The following is a 26,375-nucleotide window of genomic DNA, read 5'->3' on the forward strand; positions in this document are numbered from 1 at the left end:
GTCGTGGCCACACGTGCCAAAGATGATCGGTCTATTTTGCGTGGTCTAGGAGGGAATCTTCTCTGATCTCTTCTCAGGATGCGACTGACAGAATGGTGGATGGGCTTGGGCAAGTACCCATTGTCCTTAGTATGAAGGGCTGGGAGAGCATATCTGACAAGTTCTGCAGAGAAAATACATTAAGGTCTTTGTTAGTGTGTATATATATATGTATTTTGAGACAGGGTCTCACTGTGTCTCCCCAGCTGGAGTCCAGTGGTGTGAACTTGGCTCACTGCAGCCTCGACCTCCTGGACTCAAGTGATCCTCCTACCTCAGCCTCCTGAGTAGCTGGACTACAGGCATGCACCACTATGTCCAACTAATTTTTGTATTTGTGTGTGTGTTTGTGTGTGTAAATGGTATTTCACTATGTTGCCCAGGCTGGTCTCAAACTCCTGAGCTCAAGGGATCTGCCCACCTCACCCTCAAACTCCTGGAATTACAGGCATGAGCTACGATGTCTAGCCAGTGTATATATTCTTAAAATGGAGATATGCATGCAAGAATCTGCATGTTACTGCACCCAGAAATTTTTAAAGGATACATATCAATCAGTCTTAGATGTTAACTATTAGTATTGTTGGATTGGCGGTATGAGTTATATAAATAACCATCCTTGTGTGTGTGTGTGTGTGTATATAGGTATATGGTCTGCCCAGGGTCAGGCCAGCATCAGAGGCAGGGTCTAGACCAAGGCCAGCAAACTTTTTCTGTAAAGGGCCAGCAAGTAAACATTTAGGCTTTGTGGACCACGTGGTCTCTGCCAATGTTGAGTGTAAGTGACCACAGACAGTACATCACTGAGGGCAGTAGAACTTGGCTTGCTTTTGCCGTGACGCCTTTTCCTTTGTGGCTTTTCTACTTCATCTCCTACTGGTTCTCCCACCCCGGCAAACAGATGTGGGCTTCTCTTGTAGCTCTTCTCCATGAACAAGCTGAGACTGTTCTCTCTGGACCCCAGATCTGATATCAGGCGAAAATATTTCCTCCATGGTGTTCTCTAAAATCCTAGCCGAACAACCTTAGCATCACATTCACAGAAATCATTATTACAGTGTTCTGGTTTCAGCCCTCCAGACACGCCTCCCTGCAGCCTTAGTCAGAGAAGCCTCGGATTTTAGCTGGTTTTCCCGAGGTCTCTGTTACTGCCATTCTGCCCTTGCAGGCTTTCTAGAAGCCTCTTTTTGCCCCATGCCAACCTCCCCCTCTAGTTTCTCTTTCTTGGGTTCTGCTATCTGGATGAGCTATTTTTTTCTAATAATTTTAACCTGTAGAAGATGTGACATGCCATGAAATCCCGTTTCCGCAATGATTCTTTCTGTTCTGGTCACAGAATCTGCCCGTAGGGAGATTCTCAGTGTGGGGAGTGCATGTACCCCTGGGAGCCCCATCTCACCCAAATTTGGGGAGGCCATTGACTCCTGTATGTTGTTTGTCCCCTACCTTTCCATAGCAAACATTTAGATGCATTATCTCTTAGAGTGGGTTTCTGGTTTTGATTTCAAGCTGTTGAGGATTGAGCTTAAGTGCCTTCTGCCTTGAATCAGAACGTACTAAAATCATGATACTTGACCAAAATTAAAATGAAATTCCCGCCGGGCACAGTGGCTCACGCCTGCAATCCCAGCACTTTGGGAGGCCGAGGTGGGTGGATCACCTGAGGTCAGGAGTTTGAGACCAGCCAGACCAACATGGTGAAACATCATCTCTACTAAAAATACAAAAATTAGCCAGGCGTGGTGTCAAGTGCCTGCAGTCCCAGCTACTGGGGAGGCTGAGGCAGGAGAATCACTAGACCCCGGGAGGCAGAGGTTGCAGTGAGCCGAGATGGTGCCATTGCACTCCAGCCTGGGCAACAAGAGTGAAACTCCAACTCAAAAAAAAAAAAAATAAAAGAAAGAAAGAAAATGGAATTCCCACCAATCTGAACAGGAAGGTGGCCTCTGTCATAACAGGTCCAGACTGGATATTGGTGAACTAGCTAAAGCTGAAGCAGCCAGACAAGTTACAAGGAAGTTCTAGTTGATTGCCCAAACACTGAATAAAACATGCTTCTTCCTCATTCCTTTCCCCGCGAATTGCACTGCTTAGTCTCCTATCACAATTTTGGAATCTCTACCAAATGTAGATATCTGATGGGGTGGCAGGAGAATTGGCTCCATGGGGTCAAGGGTCAACTTTGCTCTTGGTGCTTGGTGGCACGCCATCAGACGTGTAGTCCGGGACACAGCAAAGGGACCGGGATTGGGTGCCTGCAGAAATGTCAGAGAAGCATGTAGTGGGTGGAAACTCTCATCCCCTGTTTTTTTTATAACTCTGCCTGCCCATTCCGGTGGTTAGGATCCTTTCCTGATCATTCAGTTTGCAGGTCATATGTTTTGTAGATTTCTACCTTCGGTATATGGGCATTAAAAGAGTTCAGTCTTGGCCGGGTGCGGTGACTCATGCCTGTAATCCCAGCACTTCGGGAGGCCAAGGCGGTTGGATCACTTGAGGTCAGGAGTTCGATACCAGCCTGGCCAACATAATGAAACACCATCTCTATTAAAAATACAAAAATTAGCCCGGCATGGTGGTGCACACCTATAATTCCAGCTACTCGGGAGGCTGAGGGAGGAGAATCACTTGAACCTGGGAAGTGGAGGTTGCAGTGCACCAAGATCCCACCACTGCACACCATCCTGGGTGACAAAGTGAGACTCTATCTCAAAAAAAAAAAAAATGCTCAGTCTTGAACCTTAGTCATGTTTTCCAAGGGTGGTTTATATTCCTCGGGGATTTGAGTGTTTCTCGCTTCTCAGAACCTGTATCAAATGACTTTGCCTGTGACTTTTTACAAAAATTCTTATTCTAATACCTCTCTGTGCCCTTCCCAAGCACACAGATGATGTTCAGTAAATGCCAGACCCCTTTCCTCCCATTTCCCATGTGCCCTGCCTCCCTCACAGCCAGTCTGCTCTCCTTCTTTCCTCCCTTCCTCTCTTTGCCCTCTTCATCCCTCTTTCCTTTCCCACTATATTCTCATTTGGGCAATTTCCCAGTTAAGGTCAGTGTCACCCTGACTTCTCTTTCTTTTTTCTATCACCATCTGTCTTTCTTGACATTTCACATCCTGAACAATTTCCTTCAGAGAATCAGTTCTTTAAGACATCAGAACATGAGTCACCCTGCGAGGTACCACCAGGCTGAGTAACACCAGGGACCAGCACCCATTCCAGCAAAGCACTGCCTAAGCGGCCTGAACTGCGCTAGTTTCTTTAACGAGGGTTGTAGCACAGAAAGTTGCTTTCTTTTTTTTTGAAGAAAGGAAATCCCCTAGCCCAACTAAGCTTTCCTGTTAAACAAGTGCTTTGAGAGACCCATTCAGAGTACTTTTCAGTAGAAGGACCTTTATTGTGTTTTGTGAGAAGGAAGGACAGGCACAAACATGCTGTTAGAATGTGCCATGGAGAAAGATAAGCCCACAGGTTCGAGTGGAGTCACTTTACCCTTTGTGTAAAGATTGAGCGAAGATTCTCAGAAATGAGCGGGAATGTTTTCGGTGCTATGGAATGAGCTCTGTTGTTTGCTGACGAACACACTTCTCAGCATGTGTTCTGGGAAACACTAGTTTTTGTATTTTTGGAGTTTTCTTGTTGGTTGTTTGTTTGTTTATGTTTTGAGATGGAGTCTCTCTCTGTCGCCCAGACTGGAGAGCAGTGGCACGATATCGGTTCACTGCAACCCCACTCTTGGGTTCAAGCGATTCTCCTACCTCAGCCTCCTGAGTAGCTGGGATTACAGATGTGTGCCACCACACCTGGCTAATTTTCTGTATTTTTAGTAGAGATGGGGTTTCACCATGTTGGCCAGGATGGTCTCGATCTCCTGGACTTGTGATCGGCCAGCCTCAGCCTCCCAAAGTGCTGGGATTATAGGCGTGAGCCACCACACCCAGCCTTAAAGTGGTATCTTCATAAAATAATCTGGAATTAAGAGTGTGGGGTCTTTAGAGCATCTATGAATTAATATTTAGTTGAAACCAAAACACAGATAAAGATGGCTCATTGAAACATATCAATCGTAGGATATCCTAGGGAATCTGTGAAAAGTGCTGAGGGAGCTGTTCCACTTAATAAGATGCAGTTTCCATTTTGGACACATACCACATATAGGAGTCTACTCTGGCTACTTATTTTCTTTCTTTCTCTGATCGGTTGTAAATTGCCATCCACCTCCACGGCCTAAGAACACCAGAGTAATTGATGCTTGTAAAGTCGCAGGGTGAGGGGTATTCCTGCACTGAGTGATTACTGATGGGGAAGGGTGGTGATACTGTGCCATCTAATTTTATTTTATTATTTTTATTTATTTATTTATTTGACAGAGTCTTGCTCTTGTTGCCCAGGCTGGAGTGAAGTGGCATGATCTCAGCTCACTGCAACCTCCGCCTCCCGGATTCAAGTGATTCTCCTGCCTCAGCCTCCCGAGTAGCTGGGATTACCGGTATCCGCCATCACGCCCAGCTAATTTTTGTATTTTTAGTAAGGACGGAGTTTTGCCATGTTGGCCAGGCTTGTCTTGAACTCCTGACCTAAGGTGATTCGCCCACCCTGGCCTCCCAAAGTGCTGGGATTACAGGCATGAACCACTGTGCCCGGCCTATTCTATTTATTTTTAAGATCTTGGGCAACATGCTCATTTTAGAGAATGTGCTTTCGAGTCATGTAATTTATGATTGAACCTTAAGTAAGAATCTCTTGCTCATGGAAACCTAACTCAGCTGGTGGTTTTCTTCCTGCTACTTTGCAGCCCAAGTTCAGAAGTAGATTTTTAATGATAGAAGTCACCATAGGAAGACACTGTCTCTTGCACTAACTGGGGGTTCTCAGTCCTGCCTGTACATCAGAACCTCTTGTGGAATTTTTACAAGTAGTTTACATATCACAGTCACAGTGTTACACTATTCTGGGTTTTTCTGTATACTTAACTGTTACCAGTGAGTTTTGTGCCTTCAGGTGATTTCTTATTGCTCACTAACATCCTTTACTTTCTGATTAATGTACTCTCTTTAGCATTTCTTGTAGGACAGGTCTAGTGTTGATGAAATCCCTCAGCTTTTGTTTGTCTGGGAAGGTCTTCATTTCTCCTTCATGCTTGAAATATATTTTCCTTCAGCACTTTAAATATGTCATGCCACTCTCTCCTGGCCTATAAGGTTTCCACTGAAAAGTCTGCTGCCAGATGTATTGGAGTGCCATTGTATTTTATTTGTTTCTTTTCTTTTGCTGCTTTTAGGATCCTTCCATTTATCCTTGACTTTTAGGAATTTGATTACCAAATGCCTAAGGTAGTCTTCTTTGGGTTAATCTGCTTGGTGTTCTACAACCTTCTTGTTCTTGGATATTGATATATTCCTCTAGGTTTGGGAAGTTCTCTGTTACTATCCTTTGAATAAACTTTCTACCCCTGTCTCTTTCTCTGCCTCCACTTTAAGGCCAATAACTCTTAGATTTGCTTTTTTAAGTCTATTTTCTAGATCTTGTAGGTGTACTTCATTCTTTTTTATTCTTTTTTCTTTTGTCTCCTCTGACCGTAATTTCTAATAGCTTGTCTTCCAGCTCACTAATTCTTTGTTCCACTTAATCAATCCTGGTATTAAAAGTCTCTAATGCATTCTTCAGTATGTCAGTTGCATTTTTCAACTCCGGAATTTCAGCTTGACTCTTTTTAATTATTTCAATCTCTGTTACATTTATCTGATAGAATTCTAAATTTTTTCTGTGTTGTCTTGAATTTCTTTGAGTTTCCTCTTTGTTAAGTTTATCTGATAGAATTCTGAGTGTCTTCTCTGCACTATCTTGAATTTCTTTGAGGTTCCTCAAAATGGCAATTTTGAATTTTCTGTCTGAAAGGTCATATAGTTTTGTTTCCTCAGGTTTGGCCCCTGGTGTCTTATTTAGTTTGTTTGGTGAAGTCATGTTTTCCTGGATGTTCTTGATGCTTGTGGATGTTCATCAATGTCTGGGCATTGAAGAGTTAGATATTTATTGCAGCCCTCACAGTCTGGGCTTGTTTATACTCATCCTTCTTGGGAAGGATTTCCAGGTATTCAAAAGAACTTGGATATTATGATTGAACCCATATCTGCATTAGGGGGCATCCCAAGCTCAATAACACTGCATTTCTTGCAGACTATCTGGAAGAATTACCTGGATTATCAAGCCCACACTCTTGTTCTTGTTGCTTACTTTCTCCTAAAGAGAATCAATCTCTCTCTCTCTCTCTCTCTCTTTTTCACTATTTCTCTCTCCCCCTTCCCCCCCTCCCTCCTCTCCCTTTGTCCTTCTCTCTCTCCCTCTGTTATGGGCCACCCAGAGCTGGGGGTGTGGTGATACAAGCACCACTATGGCCATCACCACTGAGAATGTACTGAGTCAGACCTGAAGCTGGCACCACACTGGGTCTCGCCATGGCCCACTGTAACCATGATCTGGCTGCCTATGTTCCCTCAATGCGCTGTCATGAAGCCAGCCAGGCTAGCTTCAAGCCAGTGAGTTCCCCCAGGCTGCAGCCAGATCCAGAGATGCCATCTGGGAGCCATGGACTGGAGTCCAAAACCTTAGAAATCTACTTGGTGTCCTATCTATTCTACTGTGGCTGAGCTGACACTCAAACCATTAGCCAGTCCTTTCCACTCTTCTCCCCTTTCCACAGGCTCAGGGGCCTCTCCCTGTGTCCACCACCACCACAGGCCTATGAGGAGTGCTGCCAGGTTATTGCTGATGTTCAGTAAAGACCTACGGCCTCTTCAGTCAGCTTGTGGTAAATGCTTTCAGTCACCCTTCAGGGCAGTGAGCTCCCCTCTGGCAAAAAGCAAGTCCAGAGATGTTATCCAAGAACCTAAGGCCTAGACTCAGGGACCCCAAGAGGGGTCTCTATTTGTTGCTTTACCCCACTGTGGCCAAGATGGTACCAAGTGCAAGACAGGCTGGGCACAGTGTCTCATGCCCGTAATCCCAGCACTTTGGGAGGCTGAGGCGGGCAGATCACTTGAGGCCAGGAGTTAGAGACCAGCCTGGCCAACATGGTGAAACCCTGTCTCTACTAAAAATAAAAAAAATTAGGCCGGGCGTGGTGGCTCACTCCTGTAATCCCAACACTTTGGGAGGCCAAAGTGTGCAGATCATGAGGTCAGGAGTTTGAGATCAGCCTGACCAACATGGTGAAACCCTGTCTGTACAAAAAATACAGAAATTAGCCTGGCACAGCTGGGCACGGTGGCTCACATCTATAATCCCAGCACGTTGGGAGGCCAAGGTGGGTGGATCACTTGAGGTCAGGAGTTCAAGACTGGCCTGACCAACATGGTGCAACCCCATCTCTACTAAAAATACAAAATTAGCCAAGCATGGTGGCACACACCTCTAATCCCAGCTACTCAGGAGGCTGAGGCAGGAGAATTGCTTGAACCCGGTAGGCAGAGGTTGCAGTGAACTGAGATTGCACCACTGCACTCCAGCCTGAGTGACAGAGCGAGACACCATCTCAAATAAAATGAAATGAAATAAAATAAAAAATTTTTAAAAAATGACCTGGGCGTGGTGGTATGTGCCTGTAATCCCAGCTACTCAGGAGGCTGAGGCATGAGAATTGCTTGAACCCGAGAGGCAGAGGTTGTAGTGAGCTGAGATGACACCATTGCACTCCAGCCTGGGCAACATAGCGAGACTCTGTCTCTGAAAAGAAGGAAAGAAAGGAAGAAAGAAAGAAAGAAAGAAAGAAAGAAAGAAAGAAAGAAAGAAAGAAAGAAAGAAAGAAAGAAAGAGAGAGAGAGAGAGAGAGAGAAAGAAAGAAAGAAAGAAAGAAAGAAAGAAAGAAAGAGAAAGAAAGAAAGAAAGAAAGAAAGAAAGAAAGAAAGAAAGAAAGAAAGAAAGAAAGGGAGAGAGAAAGATCAAGAGCAAGACAAAGCACCCTTTAATTTTCCCTCTGCTTTTCTCAAGCAGAAGGAATCTCTCACCATGGCCACCACAGCTGGGAATGTGCTGGGTCACACCTAAAGCCAGAATATCTTAGCCTCAATTAAGGCCCACAGCCTTGGATATTAACTGGGTATCACTACTGTTTATTCAGGGGTCAAGGGCTCTTTCATCAGCAGGTGCTGGATCCTGCCAGAGCTGGGTCCTTGCCCTGCAAGGCAGCAGGCTCCCTTCTGATCCAGGATTGTCTAGAAACGTTGTCTGGGAGCTAGGGCCTGAAACAGCCTCATGACCCTGCCTAGTGCCCTATCCTACTGTGGCTGAGCTGGTATCCAAGATGCAAGACAAAGTTCTTTTTACTCCTCCCTCTCATCTCCTCAAGCAGAAGGAAGAGGTCTCTTTTGGAGCAGTGAGATTGGCGGGGAGGGGCCGAGCAAGCATTCCACTAGCTGCCCTGGCTGGTGTCTCAGTAGGTCATGTGCCTGCTAAGTCAACTGCCTCCAAGTCCAGCTCAGCACTAGGACTTGCCTAAGAGTTGTAGTTCATGTGGCCTACACTGCCTTTCAAGTTTATTTAGGGCCCCAGAGCACTTTGGCCCTCGGTGACGAGGCTTGCCAGAATTCAAGTTCCGACCAAGGTACAGGGGATTCCCCTCTGGCTAGGGCTGGTCTAAATGCTCCCTCTGTGGTCTGGCATCAGCTGAGTTCAGGCTGCTTTTGCTTTCTACTGTCTGTAATAGGGCAGCACTGAGTTCAATGCAAAGCCTCACAATCGCTGCACTGTCCCTCTCCCAAGCGTACAGATTTTCTCTCCACGCCACACATCTGGTGCTGGGGCTGGGGGAGGGGTGGCATTGGCAATTCAAGACTATCTTTCCTACCCTCTTCAGTCCTTTTTCAGCAATATAAAGTTAAAACCAGGTACTGTGAGTGCCTGATTTTTTGGTTCTTATAAAGGTGCTTTTTTGTTTGTAGATAGTTGTTAAATTTGATGTTCCTATGGGAATTACAATTAGTGGGTGCTTCTATTTGGCCACCTTGCTCCTCTCCATATTCACTATATATATATATATATATATATATATATATATATATATATATATATATATATATATATGCCAATAGAGGGAAGGAGTGGAATCACAAACATTGCTTTAAAACAGTAATACATGTAAATGAATCCAATTAGAAAAGGGTCCAGAATGAAAATGAAGTTTTCCTTCCTGCCTCTTCTGTCCCTCAGTCATGCAGTTTACTTTCCAAAAAAAAAATACTGCTGGACTGGGCATGGTGGCTCACACCTGTAATCCCGGCCCTCTGGGAGGCCAAGGCAGGAGGATAGCTTGTGGGCAGCAGTTCAAGACCAGCCTGGTCTGCAAAGCAAGACCTCATCTTTACAAAAAAATTTAAAAATTAGGTACGGTGGCGTGCACTTTAGTCTCAGCTACTCCAGAAGTTGAGGTGGGAGGATCACTTGAGCCCAGGAGTTCAGAGGCTGCAGTGAGCTATGAGCATGCCACTGCACTCCAGCCCAGGTGCCACAATGAGACTTTGTCTTTTAAAAAAATGACAAAAAGAAACTACGGTTACCAGTTTCTCAAAATATGTCCTTCCAGAGAGATACACGTTTGTATGCGCAAAGAATGCTTACAAACTTGCTTCCTTATATACCCATACACATATGCAGAAACATAGATGTGCACGTGTGTGTACATATATGCATTCATATTGTGTATGAATTCTGTGCTTCACATAGCTGAAAGCACAAGATGGTAGATACCCTTATGCTTTTTCTCTTAACAGTGTAATTTGGGGGTCATTCCTATCATATTTATGGGGTCACCTCGTTCTTTTTTTGCTGACTGCATAGGCTTTCATTGTAATCGTGTTTAACTGGCTGCTCCCAGTAGGCATTTGGGTTGTTTCTATTCGTTCTGATAAATAGGGCTGCACTGAAAAGTCCTGCAGTAGGTACATGGGGGATATTTCCTAGAAGTGTGATTGTTCGGTCAGTGCATGTGTGTGTTAAATTTTGAGATCTGGCCAGGCCGGGCGCAAATTGTTCTCCATAAAGGCTACCTCGGAGTGTCTGTTTCTCTGCTCTCTTTTGAACCTAGAATGTCATCCCAAGCATTACCGTGTGCCAATATTTTGCTATTATAGGATAAAAACTACTATCTCAGTGAAGAATTGCATTCCTCTTTTAGGAACCCAAGTATCTTCTCACAGGTTTAAGAGCCATTTGAGGCTGGGTGCGGTGGTTCATGCCCATTATCCCAGCACTTTGGGAGGCCGAGGTGGGCAGATCACCCGAGGTCAGGAGTTCAAGACCAGTCTAGCCAACATGATGAAATCCAGTCTCTACTAAAAATGCAAAAATTAGCCGGGAGTGATGGCGGGTGCCTGTAATCCCAGCTACTCGGGAGAGTGAGGCAGGAGAATCTCTTGAACCTGGGAGACAGAGGTTTCAGTGAGCTGAGATTGCATCATTGCACTCCAGCCTCAGCGAGAGCAACATTGAATTTCCCTTTGTATGAACTGTCTTTTCATGCCCTTTACCCATTCTCTCTTCAATTGTTTCTATTGTTATTTTTTTTCTTTTTGATGTTGGACTTTTTATCTTGTTTTCCTTGTTTGCTGCAGTGTGTACCAACCAGTGCAGCTTCTTGGTTGTTGGTGGGTCTGTAAGCAAGCATTCGGAGCCGGCACAGAGAGGATGAGGGGAGGGCTGCACTCATCTGCTCTTCCAGATGGCACTGATCAAAGGACGTGGTGACCATGGGAACACTCTGGAGAGCACGTAGCCATATTTAAATATATTGACAACACAACCATTTAGTAGACTTGGGGTGACTTTGAGCCACATGTCACATGGCAGCTGTTAAAATCATCTCTGTACATGTACATGGATAGTTCTGATGGCACACCCTTGTTAGCTTTGTAGCTTTTAGCTAAAGGGCCATATGGTGAAGGTGCATTTTTTGCACTTCTTATTTCTTCTCTTTTCTTTGTCAATATATCCATTCTAGAAAATGAGATGAGCCAGGCACAGTGTGGTGCATGCCTATAATCCCAGCTACTCTGAAGGCTGAGGCAGGAGGATCACTCGAGCCCAGGAATTTGAGGCCAGCCTAGGCACTGGGCAACCTAGTGAGACTCCATCTCTTAAAAAAAAAAGAAAAAAAGTGGCCAGGCATGGTGGCTCAAGCCTGTAATCCCAGCACTTTGGGAGGTCGAGGCAGGTGGACCACCTGAGGTCAGGAGTTTGAGACCAGCCTGATCAATATGGTGAAACCCCGTCTCTACTAAAAATACAAAAATTAGCCAGGCGTGGCGGTGTGCACCTGTAGTCCCACCTACTGGGGAGGCCAAGATAGGAGAATTGCTTGAACCTGGGAGGCAGAGGCTGCAGTGAGCTGAGATAGCACCACTGCACTCCACCCTGGATGACAGAGCAAGACTCTGTCTCAAAAAAAAAAAAATGAAAAAAGAAAAAGAAAAAAGGACAAAGAAAGAAAATGGGGGCAAGATACCTACTTTTTCTGTAAATTGTCTTTGTAGTTCAAGTGTCCAGTAAAGTTCTCTGTTCCAAGCAGACACTTAAAATAAATGTTTGCTCAAAAAGGTCAATTTCTCTGCCTGCTGTTTTGCTGCTCTTCCTAAAGGCATGTGCATCAGTGCAGCACTTCTTGGCTCATATTAATAGGTGTTCTGTGATTTTTTAAAAAGTGCCTGTAATTATATTAATTTTGGAAAAGCTATTTTAAATATTAAAGCATTTTAAATATTTAACTTATAAAATAAAATCAGTTTATTTTACAGGACTTCTCACAGCCTTTAATGTACCAGCAAATCCATTGAACTTCCAAGAGAGGGTTGCAAGGTGCTGTCTTCTGCAAATGTGTTTGTCCACAGACCTGTTTTCATATTTTCATGGTATCTCATTGAAATACAGCTCAAGCAATTAGCCTAAACTCATAGATGAATCAGGAGTAGACATCAATTTGTTTGTCCCCTGATTTGTCTGAATTAGGCCAAACAAGGATCTTTAACTGGAAATAGGGTTATTGATTACTTGACTGCAGTCAGATTTCTAAAATTGAGTAAAAACACGTTTGTGGTTCAATTGCAGACAAAGACATACCGGTTACTTTCTCCAGGCTCCCCACAGTATTGGCAGAAGTGTAAAATTAAGAGATCAAGGTCATTTCTGGTAACCCCTCGCTGCTCCTACTCGAGGTCAGATGCCACTCTCTCTGTCTGAATCATCCAAATCAAAATTGGCCAGGGATGAGGGTATAGTGCTGGGACCAGACAGAGCCACCACCAGCTGGTGGCTTAATTATGAAGCAAATTTACAGAGCCACAAGGGGGGTGGACCAGAGGTGGCGTGGGAAAGATCATTATGTCCAGCTCCTTAACAGGGCAATTTCTTCTTTCTGCTTGAGTATTTCTAAAATTGACTTTTTAAAAACCCTTTATTGGCCTTTTCTGTCTTCTTGAGAAATCTTGTCTGTTTTTCTTCTCAGCCTTCCTGAATTTGGAACAGTGGTTCTGAACAGTGTTCTAGAACCCTGGTGGCTGGGATGTGTCACAAGTCATCTGTGAGCTGACGTAAACCATTAAAAGCACATGCATTTGCAAATTACCACCAAATAGAATGGATTCAAGAGTACCTTATATAAGGTCTTACCTACCTACTTTGAGATCTCCTTTTTGAGTGGAATGAGCTGTTCTGATTGCATACATGATTACAGTGCTTACGAGTGGCTTTATATTTCCATTTTTATTTTCCCTTTTGATAAGATTGCACTTGAGCTACAAAGATACCAGGAAAATTTTCATTTGTAATAACACAACTGTTATGATTACTCGATGAAAGGCAGCCAAAATGATATGAGAAAAATGTTCAATAGTGATATTGTGGCTTAAAAAAAGCAATCAGGTTAATTATTTGCATTCCTCAGTAGTCTACACTTGTTCCCCCTTTTTGTTTTTTTGAGACAGAATCTCCCTCTGTCGCCCAGGCTGGAGTGCAGTGGCACTATCTCAGCTCACTGCAACCTCTGCCTCCCAGATTCAAGAGAGTCTCCTGCGTCAGCCTCCCGAGTAGCTGGGATTACAGGCATGCACCACCATGCACCACCATGCCCCACTAATTTTTTGTGTTTTCAGTAGAGATGGGGTTTCACCATGTTGGCCAGGCTGGTTTTGAACTCCTGACCTCAAGTGATCCACCTGCCTCGGCCTCCCAAAGTGCTAGGATTATAGGCGTGAGCCACCATGCTCGGCCTACACTTGTTACTCTTGCCGTATCGTCTATATTTCCTTTGGAGTAGGAGTCTAGAAAACACATCATTTTGCCAGGCGCAGTGGCTCACGCCTGTAATCCCAGCACTTTGGGAGGCCAAGGCGGGCAGATCACCAAGTCAGAAGTTCAAGACCAGACTGGCCAATACGGTGAAACCCCGTCTCTACTAAAAATACAAAAATTAGCCGGGTGTGGTGGTGGGCATTTGTAATCCCAGCTACTCAGGAGGCTGAGGCAGAAGAATCACTTGAACCCAGGAGGCAGAGTTTGCAGTGCGCCAAGATCACACACTGCACTTCAGTCTGGGTGACAGAGTGAGACTCTGTCTCAAAGGAAAAAAACAAAACAAGGACAATACGTCATTTTAAAAGTTAAATATAGTATTTTCAAAAGTATATCTTTATTATTATAGTTGTTAAGACTGATATTTTTGTAATTTTTTACTTTCAAGTGTCTTTTAATATATTCCCATCTCCAAAAATAGTTGTGCCACACTCATTGTTAATTTCTCCTCTCTGCCAGTTTGGTGGGGATTCATCAAAACCTAGTTCACTCTATTACGTGCGTCACTCAAGGGAGCTTCATCCAGCATGCATGTTCATGGAGAACTTGATGCCAAAGAGGTGCTTCCTCGTTCTCTTTTCTTTTCTTTTCTTCTTTTCTTTTTGTGTTTTTGAGATGGAGTCTTGCTCTGTCGCCGAGGCTAGAGTGCAGTGGCGCAATCTCAGCTCACTGCAACCTCCACCTCCCGGGTTCAAACAATTTTCCTGCCTCAGCCTCTTGAGAAGCTGGGATTACAGGCGCCCGCCACTGCACCTGGCTAATTTTTGTATTTTTAGTAGAGACGGGGTTTCACCACCTTGGCCAGGCTGGTCTTGAACTCCTGACCTCTTGATCCACCCGCTTTGGCCTCCCAAAGTGCTGGGATTACAGGCATGAGCCACTGTGCCCGGCCTGCTTCCTCATTTTCTTCCTGATTTATAGCATGCTTGCCTCCAGCTTTGATAGCAGCGGCATGCTTATGCCTTCCTCTAGGCATCAAGGTGTCAGCAAGATCGATTCCTTCTGAGAGCTATAAGGGAGAGATCTGTTCTAGGCTTCTCTCCTTGGCTTGCAGATGGCCATTTTCTCCCTGTGACTTCACATTTTCTTCCATCTATCTCTGTGTCCAAATTTCTCTTTTTGTAAAGGTATCAGTCATGTTGAATTAGGGTCCTCTCTAATGACTTCACTTTAATTTGATTACATCTGCAATGAGCAGTTTCCAAATAAGATCACATTCTGAGGGATGGAGGTTTAGGACTTCAACATTTGAATCTGGGGAAGACATAATTCAACTCATAACAACATGTTAATTTGCTACTTATGAACTTTTCTCCCTTTTTTTTAAAGAATGTACATGGCAAGTGAAAGCAAACGATCGCAAGTACCACGAACAACCTCACTTTATGAACACAAAATTCTTTTGTATTAAGGAGAGTAAATATGCGGTGAGTTGTTAACTTTCTGAATTGTTTTTATTAAAATGCAGTTTTTTCCAGTAGCTGGCATGCTAACTACCTTCATGCTACACCTGCCTTCCACATAACCACCTGCCTGGGGCTACTGATAATCACCATTATTTCTATAGAATGTCATTTTTATTGATGTTTACCTTTGGGGTGGGTAGGGGGTGACTTGAAACAAAACAGAATTATGTAGATTGAAATTTTCTCTCTCTCTTTTTTAAATTTTAAGCTCTCTTAAAAATGTTTTATGAAAGAATATACAATGATGGCACAGAAGCCTCCTGTTTGAAAGTAATGAGTTTGAAAGGAATCTCTTAAGAACTTATCTTCCGCTTCTCTGCCTGGAATGGATTTAGAGATTTTAAACATATTTTTGACTCAAAAATGCTTATTACCTTTGGAATGTGATAAAGAATGCTTAAAGATTAAATGCAAAATACAAAAATTAGCCTGGAGTGGTGGCATGTGCCCACAGTCTCAGCTACTTGGGAGGCCGAGGCAAGAGAATCGCTTGAGCCCAGCGGCCAGAGATTTCAGTGAGCTGAGATTGTGCCATTGCACTCCAGCCTGGGTGACAGGAGTGAGACCCTGTCTCAATAATAATAATAATAATAATAATAATAATAATAATAATAATAATAAATATTAAGTGTGGGCTTAAATGTTGTAAGATGTGTGTTTTAGTTCCGAGGGCTTCCGTAACAGAGTACCACAACTGGATGGCTTAAAACAACAGAAGTTTACTCTCTGCTGATGCAGGGATCAGAAGTCTGAAATCTTGGTGTTGGCAGGGTTGGCTCCTTCTGGAGCCTCTGCAGGAGAATCTGTTCCCTGCCTCTCCCCTGGCTTCTGGTGGCCACTTGCAATCCTTGGAGTTCCTTGGCTTACAGATGAAGTCACCCCAGTCTCTGCTTCCATCTTCAAGGGGCATTCTTCCTGTGTGTGTCTATGTGCAACTTTCCTCTTATAGGGACCCCAGTCCGAATAAGCACCTCATTAAATTAGAGCCTGTCCTAATCACGTATGACTTCATCTTGATTATCTCTGCCTAGATCCTATTTCCAAATAAGATCGCATTCATAGATATTAGCGTTAAGACCTGAACATATCTTTTGCAGGACACAATGCAACCCACTGCAGTACCTTTTGCTCTTTCTTACATAGCAGTCTCTGTCTCCTTACTTAAATAAAAGCGTCACTTTTCCTGGCTTTGGCTATGTTGTTGTCTACCTTTACCCTGTTTTCTAACAGTCTCTAATGGGTCAAGGAATCTGACACCAGGATTTATTCGGTCACAGTCTGATGTCTGTTTCTTGTTACTGCCTCTGTCATAAGACTCCCAGTAGTCATTTTGAGGCTTGGCTGCTTGGCTAGAATTAAAAGCTTAAAAGAAATATCAGTATCTTTCTTTTTTTTTTCTTTTTTAAGGCAGAGTCTCACTGTGTCACACAGGCTGGAGTGCAGTGGGGCGATCTGCAACTTCTGCCTTCCTGGTTCAAGCGATCCTCCTGCCTCAGCCTCCCAAGTATCTGAGATTACAGGCACATGCCACCACACCTGGCTAATTTTTGTATTTTTAGTAGAGGTGGGGGTTTCACCATGTTGGCCGGGCTGGTCTCGAACTCCTAGGCTCAAGTGATCCACCCACCTCGATCTCCCAAAGTGCTGGGATTACAGGCATGAGCCACCGCACCCAGCCAAAATCATCAATATCTTTCTGACATATTATGTTCCTTTGTCACTGTAAGCTGTGGGACTTAGTGATTTTTGCAGATGTATATACATTGTGATAAATACAACATCATTTAGAATGACTCTTATTTTTTCCAACAGAATAATGCAATTAAAACATACAAGTACAACGCATTTACCTTTATACCAATGAATCTGTTTGAGCAATTTAAGAGAACAGCCAATTTATATTTCCTGGTTCTTCTTATCTTACAGGTAATGCCCTTTGCTATCTTAAATCTGTTTGAATTATAGTGACTCAATAACATTTAAGCTGTAGACACATATTATGTGAATAATCTTGAAAGTGTTTTATATTAGCATCAGGGTTCTGTACATAAAGGAACAGTGCCTCATACACAGAACCAGCTCAATCAGTGTTATATGAACAGGGAAAGGGAGCAAATGGAAATATTATTCTAATTCTGTATTTTAAAAAATTTCATGTTATACTGATATGGGTGTTAAAACTGGTATCCCTGAAGTGAATAAAACTAAAATCCAGCCAGGCACAGTGGTCCACGCCTGTAATCCCAGCACTTTGGGAGGCCAAGGCGGGCGGATCACCTCACTTGAGGAGTTCGAGACCAACTGGCTAACATGGTGAAACCCCGTTTCTACTAAAAATACAAAAAATTAGCCAGGCATGATGGCGCGCGCCTGTAATCCCACCTAGTCAGGAGGCTGAGGCAAGAGAATTGCTTGAATCCAGGAGGTGGAGGTTGTGGTGAGCTGAGATCACGCCATTGCACTCCAGCTTGGACAACAAGAGCTAAGCTCCATCTCAAAACAAATAAAATAAAATCCTTACTTTGTAAAATTATTTGCACCTTAAAATTAAACCTATTATTATGCTTGTCTGTTATTATTGTATTTAGATGCTGAATTTCCCCCCAGAAAGATCATTGATTTTTTATTAAAATTTTGGTCATAAACTTCAGTAGGTTATTTTTGTGAACTGTTTTTACATTTTAAAAGGCCTGCTTAAAAATTTTTTTTTCCTAATTGTGGCAAAGCATCCAGTTATCCAGAGAGCATGAGTTTAACTGTGCAATATCTGTTGCTGTAATCGAGGGAACTCTGCACACACTAGTTAGTGCCAGAATCAACCTTTAGTGTCTGCCGTGTGGATTACAAAGCTTAAGCTCAGAATATCTACCTGGTTTTTTCAGATTCTTTTTTTTTTTTTTTTTTTTTCCCCGAGTTTCGCTCTTGTCGTCCAGGCTGGAGTGCAGTGGCACCGTCTTGGCTCACTGCAACCTCCTCCTCCTTTTCCTGGGTTCAAGTGATTCTCCTGCCTCAGACCCCCCGAGTAGCTGGGATCACAGGTGCCAGCCACCATGCCCAGCTAATTTTTTTATTTTTAGTAGAGACAGGGTTTCACCATGTTGACCAGGCTGGTCTCAAACTCCTGACTTCAGATGATCCACCCGCCTCAGCCTCCCCAAGTGCTGGGATTACAGGCATGAGCCACTGCGCCCGGCACTTTATCAGATTCTTTACAGCAAGGGTTGGATTTGGAAAAGTTACACCTGCTGGGATTGATCCTCTAAGGTTTTATGAAAATGGGGTAGAATGTGTGTCTAGGTGGGGATGGAGGATGCGTGGAGAGGAGAGAAAAAGAAGAGACGATGCTAAGGAGAAATGGATACGCGATAATTTAGGAAACTGTAAGACCTTCAAGTCAGATAGTAAAGGATGGCCCTGTTATCAAAGGAGATGCTTAGAAAGGTGTGTGTAGAGGTTAGCACTGCAAACTCCAAGGTGCCGCTCTGTAGGAAGTAGGCCATTTTCCCTTACTTCCTTCTAGCAGGGAAGAGGAGTTCCGCGTATTCACCGTGATGTGGGAAGAAGGATCTTTCTGTCTTCTAACTGCACCCCAGTTATCTTCTCTCTCTCTTTTTTTTTTTTTGAGATGGAGGCTGAGGCAGCCTTATTGTCAAGGCTGGAGTGCAATGGCGTGAAGCTCACCAAAACCTCCGCCTCCCAGGTTCAAGCCATTCTCCTGCCTCAGCCTCCTGAGTAGCTGGGATTACAGGCATGCGCCACCACACCTGGCTAATTTTGTATTTTTAGTAGAGACGGGGTTTCTCTATGTTGGTCAGGCTGGTCTCGAACTTCCAACCTCAGGTGATCTGCCCACCTTGGCCTCTCAAAATGTTGGGATTACAGATGTGAGCCACCGCGCCTGGCCCAGTTATCTTCTCTTAAGGTCAGCAATCCAAATTAGCATAACAGTAATAGCCGTAGGCAGCTTCTTAACTTGTGTTGTCACTACACTTAATTCTTCTAGTCTAGAAGGTCAGACCTGGCATGACCTCCATTTTGCAGAGAAGAGCTGAGACCTAGTAAGCTAAAGTAACTTGCTCAAAGTCCCATAAGTCATAAATGGTAGAGCTGACCAAGACTTGGATCTAGGAGTTGACTCCAAAGCCTGTCATTTTAACCACTACATTATATAGCCCAGTGATCAGGAGGATGGTTATGAAATAACTTTATTAAACTAGTGTCCCAATCTTTATTCAAACTTAGAGGCTGTCTTGATGGAGGTAGGGCTTCCTGCAAGGCCAGCTCACTTTCTTGGATAGGCCAATGGTGATGATCATGAAGGAAGCACTTTCTTCTAATGCCCTCAGAGATGCTCTCCCTAATCCCTTGCTTTCAGAGGCAGCGAGTACCTCTTGCCATCTTTGCCTCCAACATGGGATCCTCAGAAACCACTGACTGAGAAACCTGCAGTATAGAACCTACTATGCATGCATTCCTTAAAAGTTAAGATGACTTTGGCCAGGCACGGTGGCTCACACCTGTAATTCCAGTACTTTGGGAGGCTGAGGCAAGAGGATTGCCTGAGGTCAGGAGTTCGAGACCAGCCTGGCCAACATGGTGAAAACCCATCTCTACTAAAAATACAAAATTTAGCCAGGCGTAGTAGCACACACCTGTAATCTCAGCTACTCAGGAGGCTGAAGCAGGAGAATCGCTTGAACCTGGGAGGTGGAGGTTGCACTGAGCCAAAATTGTGCCACTGCACTCCAGCCTGGGTGACAGAGGGAGACTCTGTGTCAAAAAAAAAAAACAAAAAAAAAGTTAAGACGAGACTTCTCCCTTGCCACTCCTACCCCCTCACCCCCAGTTAAATATGATTTTCACAATCATATAGCCTGTTAGATCCCGCTGTTGCTGGGTGAGGATGGACCCCACTGACACTACCCTGGGGGAGGAACCAAAGCACTGCTGCCTCCGTGTGAAGGGGATGGGAGACCAGGCCATCCTCGCTTCTGCAGTACAGACCCAGGGGGAGGCATCAGAGCTTTCTGCTTCTGCTCAAGGGGGGTGCAGACTCGGGCCCCACTCTGCCCAACTCCACTCCACCAGAGGCAAAAAATTTCGAGCAACTCTCTTTTAGGTATCATGATACAAAACTTCCTTGGTGTCCAGTTAAGGTTGCAATGAGGTAATTTCAGGAGCCACTGCCCTCTGGGCTCTGTTCCAGGTATCCAGAAGCTAGAGAGAACCACTAGAAGGAGGTTGTCCAGATGCTACACTCTGCAGGATGTAGACTTATGTGATGATGGTGATGAGACTTGGAATTAGCAAGCTTAGAATTAGCAGTAAGTTACCTGTAAGCTTGATATGCCTTCATGGACACACACACAAACCCTTTTATTCTTTTAGGCAGTTCCTCAAATCTCTACCCTGGCTTGGTACACCACACTAGTGCCCCTGCTTGTGGTGCTGGGCGTCACTGCAATCAAAGACCTGGTGGACGATGCGGTGAGGATTTCTCATACAACGTTCTACTCATTGCTTTGAGATGACTTTAAGTTCTCATGCCTTCCTTCTCTATTGAGATGTTTAAAACAGCATTTCCCCATCTTCCTTCTCAAGGCTCGCCATAAAATGGATAAGGAAATCAACAATAGGACGTGTGACGTCATTAAGGATGGCAGGTACTGTGTCTTCTTTAATTAGTAACTGAGTTTCAAGGATGTAATGCATAACTCTGCCTAGAAACACATTCAGAGATAATTATTACAATGTAGAAGGCTATTAGTACATTAACTTTTTTTTTTTCGAGATAGAATCTCGCTCTGCCACCCAGGCTGGAGTGCAGCAGCGTGATCTCGGCTCACTGCAACCTCCACCTCCCAGGTTCAAGCAATTTTCCTGCCTCAGTGTCCCAAGTAGATGGGATTACAGGCGTGCACCACCATGCTCAGCTAATTTTTGTACTTTTAGTAGAGACAGGGTTTCACCATATTGGCCAGGCTGGTCTCAAACTCCTGACCTCAAGTTATCCGCCCTCCTTGATCTCTCAAAGTGTTGGGATTACAGGTGTAAGCCACCACGCCTGGCCTTAAATTATCTTTTTAATGAGTATGTACCCCTGTTGTAATAAATCTAATAACGATAGTGATAAAAATAGATAAAAAGATGACTATTTGGGGTACTAAATTCCATAGGAAATATTCATTAGCATTTTTAACATATCAACACTTTAAAAGTTTTAAACTATAATATTGTTTTAAAGATTTTCACATATACAAACGACATACCCAGTGGACATAATGAACTTAATTTCTTTATGAACTTAATTTCTTTATAAATAATAAACTTAATTTCTTTGGAGGCAGACATCTAATCACTCTATGTTTATCTGCCATTCTTTTATGGCCAAAAATGACTTGGAGATTTAAAATACATTTTAAATATATGTTTATGCCCCAGTTCCCCTAATGTTACAAGAATTTAGTATACAATTCTTAACTCCAGGATTAAAAAAAAAAATTGGCTTATCTTTCAATAAACGAAATTGTAGATGTTTTACATTTCAATATTTCTGAAATTTTAAAATAGAAATTTGCATGTAAGTCCGAAATGACAAATGGATAGGCCAGCACCTTCTTGGCAGGGCTACTGGAAGGCAATTCTGAATACCGAAATATTGGAGGCAATTCTGTTAGATTCTTCTATCTGATGTTCCAGTTTCCTCTGAGGAGGCCCCCTGTGCTCTACCCTGCTAATGCTCAAGTTCTTATAGGTGTGACCCCACTGCAAGGGGCTGCTCAGGCCATGGCCCTGCCAGACATGCACCGTAGACTTCCAAATTCAAGGCAACCCAGAGCTCCTCTTTACCAGTGTAGGTAGCTATGGTATAGGCTAAACGTATGGGCTGGCCAGGCACGGTGGCTCACGCCTGTAATCTCAGCACTTTGGGAGGCTGAGGCAGGAGGATCACTTGAGGCCAGGAGTTCGAGGCCAGCCTGAAAAACTTAGTGAGACTCCTGTCTTTTTTTATTATTATTTTTTTGAGATGGAGTCTCGCTCTGTCGCCCAGGCTGGAGTTCAGTGGCGCAATCTCGGCTCACTGCAAGCTCTGCCTCCCAGGTTCACACCATTCTGCCTCAGCTTCCCGAGTAGCTGGGACTACAGGTGCCTGCCACTGCGCCTGGCTAATTTTTTGTATTTTTAGTAGAGACGGGGTTTCACCGTGGTCTTAATCTCCTGACCTCACTATCCGCCCGCCTCGGCCTCCCAAAGTGCTGGGATTACAGGCGTGAGCCACCAGGCCAGGCTGAGACTCCTGTCTTAACAACAACAACAACCTCCTCTGCTAGGCTCATTGGGACACTTATTCTATTTTACTGAATGAAGTGTTTCCTAATCCTGGAATTGTAAATAAAGCCAATTAAGATCTTTAAGTTGTTGTGATTTTGTCTTTTGACACTTGAAAGGTAACTTTCAACATAATTGTCTTATTTGCAAAGGAAAAAAAGCCATCTAAACATATTTATAGCTTGGTATAGTCTATATTTGAATTAGACAGAGTGGAAGTACGGCTGTAAGTCAGGTTATTTTCCTCAGTGTTGACACATAAAAAGTCTTGGAATTAGGCCTTAGTTACTATTTTTTGCACTTGAATTTGCAGTTCTGCCTGAAGCCTCTTGCCCAAAAAACAACTCATTGCTGATCGCTGAGTTGGTGCTTCCATCACAGTTGACTACATTAATTTAACAAACACTTATGGAGTACTTAATGTGTGTTGGAGGCAGGGCAGTATCCTTGAGAAATTTATAGTTCAAGACAGAAGATGAGACACCTGCACACATCATTCTAATAAAATCCATATCAGAATAAAAAAGATAAAAACAAAATGCTGTGACAGTACAGGGAAGGGAAAATTCACTTTAGCAAGGGAATGTGGGGAAAGATGTCAAGACCTGTGCAAAGCCCTGAAGATGATGAGCTAGGGAGGCTGAAGGAGTGGTATAAACACAAGTTGTGGTGACAGCACAAAGCTCCATCAGGCAACTGACCATAATCCAATTTGAGTATAGCCTCAGGGCCTTAAAGGGAATGCAGTGTCTTTGTCAGTTAAGCCTTTACTATTAAGAAGTTAACAGGGCCGGGCGCGGTGGCTCACACTTGTAATCCCAGCACTTTGGGAGGCTGAGGCGGGCGGATCACGAGGTCAGGAGATCGAGACCACGGTGAAACCCCATCTCTACTAAAAATACAAAAAATTAGCCGGGCATGGTGGCGGGCGCCTGTAGTCCCAGCTACTCGGAGAGGCTGAGCCAGGAGAATGGCGTGAACCCGGGAGGCGGAGCTTGCAGTGAGCCGAGATTGCGCCACTGCACTCCAGCCTGGGTGACAGAGCGAGACTCCGTCTCAAAAAAAAAAAAAAAAAAAAAAAAAAAAGTTAATGGGCCAGGTGAGGTGGCTCATGCCTATAATCCCAGCACTTCGGGAGGCCTAGGTGGGTGGATCACCTGAGGTCAGGAGTTCGAGACCAGCCTGGCCAATATGGTAAAAACCCATCTCTACTAAAAATACAAAAATTAGTCAGGCGTGGTGGCACGTGCCTGTAGTCCCAGCTACTCGGGAGGCTGAGGCAGGAGAATCTCTTGAACCCCAGGAGGCAGAAGTTGCAGTGAGCTGAGATCGTGCCACTGCACTCCATCCTGGGCAACAGAGTGAGACTCTGTCTCAATAAAAAAAAAATAATAATTAATAAATAAATAATAAAGATAATTTAAACAGCAGAGAGTAGGCAAGCTCTGAAGCGCCATGAAGACTCTGGGAGGCCCACGTGGGTGCCATAACGTAGGTGCTTCTGTCCTGGGACCAGCAGGGAGCAAGTGATGGGTCACCGAGAAGGAACACAGCAGGGAGGCGAGTTGGACATAAGCAAAAACAAAAGGGGGTGGCAAGTATTTCCCTGCCACACACATAAGTGGCCCCCATAAACTCTTCCTTACATGACCTAGATGAAAAGAATATATCAAAGTCATTCATCATTGCTTCCTTCAGAGGCCAATACGATTTTCATGCCCCCGCTTAATATGTTTACATCATTAAAGGGCAAAATTTTAGCATTTTCTCTGTGACTTACACATTTTCCAGAATCTGTAACATCCAGAAAGAATAGTAATTCCCTTGCCTGTAACTTAAAATGTCAATAAATCCTCATTACTTTTAATCCTTAGATTCAAAGTTGCTAAGTGGAAAGAAATTCAAGTTGGAGATGTTATTCGTCTGAAAAAAAATGATTTTGTTCCAGTAAGTGAGCAAGTTCTGCTTCTCTCTTTCTTGTTCTCCCCCAGCCCCTGTGCTCGGCTTTTCTCTCGTGGTCTCGGTGTTATTTGTGTGTTTTGTTTTGGACAGGCTGATGTTCTCCTGCTGTCTAGCTCTGAGCCTAACAGCCTCTGCTATGTGGAAACAGCAGAACTGGATGGGTAAGTGTGTCTCGATGGGCCTGATTTAAAGCTGGCCTTTGAAGGCACATTCATTCCATTGAAATCAGGGCATTCTGGACCAGACTGCTTGATATCTGGCCTTGCCTCTGCCACCTGCTTCCTGTCCCTACCGATCTCACCTTTGCCCCTCTGTGAAGTGGAGCTCTTACTACCTGCCTTTCTCCACCTCTCAGGGAAGGTAAAAGGATCAGAGAGGGGCATATGTGTCTGAGCCCTTTATCAACTGCTGAGCAGTGTCCAGACAGATATGAATAATATTGAGGTTATTATCTGTGTCAGAGAAAGGAACAGATTTTTAAAGTCTTTACCAATAGGCAATTTATTTATTTATTTTTGAGACAGTCTCACTCTGTCACCCAGGCTGGAGTGTAGTGGTGCTATCTCAGCTCACTACAACCTCCACACCCCCTGGGTTCAAACAATTCTCCTGCCTCAGCCTCTTGAGTAACTGAGGTTACAGGCTCCAGCCCCCACACCCAGCTAATTTTTGCTTTTTTAGTAGAGATGGGGTTTCACCATGTTAGCCAGGCTGGTCTTGAACTCCTGATCTCAAGTGATCTGCCCGCCTCGGCCTGCCAAAGTGCTGGGATTACAGGGGTGAGCCACCGCACCTGGCCCCAGGAGGCAATTTTGAATTCTCCTTGTGTTGGTTTTGGTTACTATGCTACCATTTAAAAGAGGATAAAGTTCTGTTTTTGACCAGTTTTCTGACCAGTTTTCAAGGCATTTATTGAGTGCTCACGAGGTTGCCGGCACTTTACATATTAGCTCATTTAATCCTCCAAACGACCATGTGAGATGAATATTATTGGTCTGTATTACCCATGATGAATCGGAGGCCCAGGGAGGTGCAGCAGCCTGCCCAAGGTCACACAGCAAGCGGTAGAGTCGGGACATTGCTCCCTCTGCTCCTTGTGCCTCACGCTCCAGATGTGCATACACTGCTTTACAGACAGCGGAAATCATGAGACTGAAAACTAGGGCTGTCTTTGCTTCATAGATCAGTCAACTGACTGTTGGAAATCTATCACACTTTTTCGGTTTTTTTTTTTTTTTTGGAGAAAAAAATACTTAAAACCAATTAACCACTTCTTAATTTTAAAGGCTAATTGGTTAAAAACCAATTAACCACTTCTTAATTGTAAAGGCTTAACTGACAAAGACACTGCATTCCCTTTAAGGCCCCGAGGCTATACCCAAATTGGATTATGGGCAGTTGCCTGATGGAGCTTTGTGTTGTCAGGTTGGTCTCAAACTCCTGAACTCAAGTGATCTGCCTGCCTCTGCCTCCCAAAGGGCTGCGATTACAGGCGTGAGCCACCGCGCCCGACTGACTGTTTATTCTCAACTATAAAACTGCTATTATTTCCACGAGAGATTCTAAAGCTTTACAAAGACATAAGATCCTAACATGCCCTGTCAGAACAGAATGGTGAGGTTGAGAATGAACGTACCTAGTCCATGGAAATTCCTGAGTATTCGTGAATCCTATATAAAGCCGTCAGTCATGAGAAGGCAGCCTCACCCTTGAGAGCACCTGTCCCCGGCCTGCCTTTGTGCCCACCCACGACCTTACCTTGCACTATGGTGGGGTAATTGGGAGTAAAGCTAAGACCTCCTTTTCCAAATAAAATTGTCTTTCAAAAACGTGTGATCCAGTTATTCACTCTGGAAAAGAATTTGACAGAGACGAAACAGAATTTCTTAACAAATATGTGTTATAGAATCATCTTAATGTGATTAAATATTAGACACTACATTTTCAAACAGCACTTTGGTATTCCTAGCTGGTGGTAAAGTTCAAGTTAATGAGAAGGATGTTTGTGGTCACCTCAGTCCTAACCTTCACAACAACAAACAGTGAAGGGAACCAACATTTCCCAAGGTCAGAAATTTTCTCTCGTTCAGAGGATAACCTTATCCAAACCTGAAGTTCCAAGGTGAACAGAGTTTGAAAACAGAAACAGCTAATTATTTAGCCTTCATGTCCAGGTATGGCTAATGTAACTTTGGATGATTAACTTCCATTTCAAACTTGAAAATTTGTTCATTTAATTCATTTT

General features: G+C 43.9%; 1 protein-coding gene and 1 long non-coding RNA gene across 7 annotated transcripts in view; one reads left to right on the plus strand and one right to left on the minus strand.

Moving 5' to 3' along the window:
• The window catches only part of ATP8B1 (ATPase phospholipid transporting 8B1), a 147,420-nt gene that overhangs the window by 68,377 nt on the left and 52,668 nt on the right, over positions 1-26,375 (plus strand). For 2 of the 6 annotated variants that reach the window (XM_055297963.2, XM_055297954.2), the window contains exons 3-8: positions 14,703-14,800; positions 16,652-16,765; positions 20,228-20,326; positions 20,441-20,502; positions 24,043-24,115; positions 24,221-24,291. In XM_055297963.2, the coding sequence (XP_055153938.1) occupies positions 14,703-14,800; positions 16,652-16,765; positions 20,228-20,326; positions 20,441-20,502; positions 24,043-24,115; positions 24,221-24,291 (517 nt within the window). Of the gene's footprint in view, positions 1-14,702; positions 14,801-16,651; positions 16,766-20,227; positions 20,327-20,440; positions 20,503-24,042; positions 24,116-24,220; positions 24,292-24,315; positions 26,305-26,375 lie in introns of those variants that run through there. The other 4 variants (XM_063639372.1, XM_063639380.1, XM_063639378.1 and 1 more) reach the window with 4 other exon arrangements.
• LOC129492752 (uncharacterized) lies at positions 25-12,523 on the minus strand. Its single transcript, XR_008660942.2, has 3 exons — positions 12,144-12,523; positions 7,617-7,760; positions 25-163 (listed from the first exon to the last, which is right to left on the minus strand). It is a non-coding gene; the product is annotated as an uncharacterized lncRNA (long non-coding RNA).

This window comes from Symphalangus syndactylus, chromosome 1 (genome assembly GCF_028878055.3).
Source record: "Symphalangus syndactylus isolate Jambi chromosome 1, NHGRI_mSymSyn1-v2.1_pri, whole genome shotgun sequence".
NCBI classification, from domain to species: domain Eukaryota; kingdom Metazoa; phylum Chordata; class Mammalia; order Primates; family Hylobatidae; genus Symphalangus; species Symphalangus syndactylus.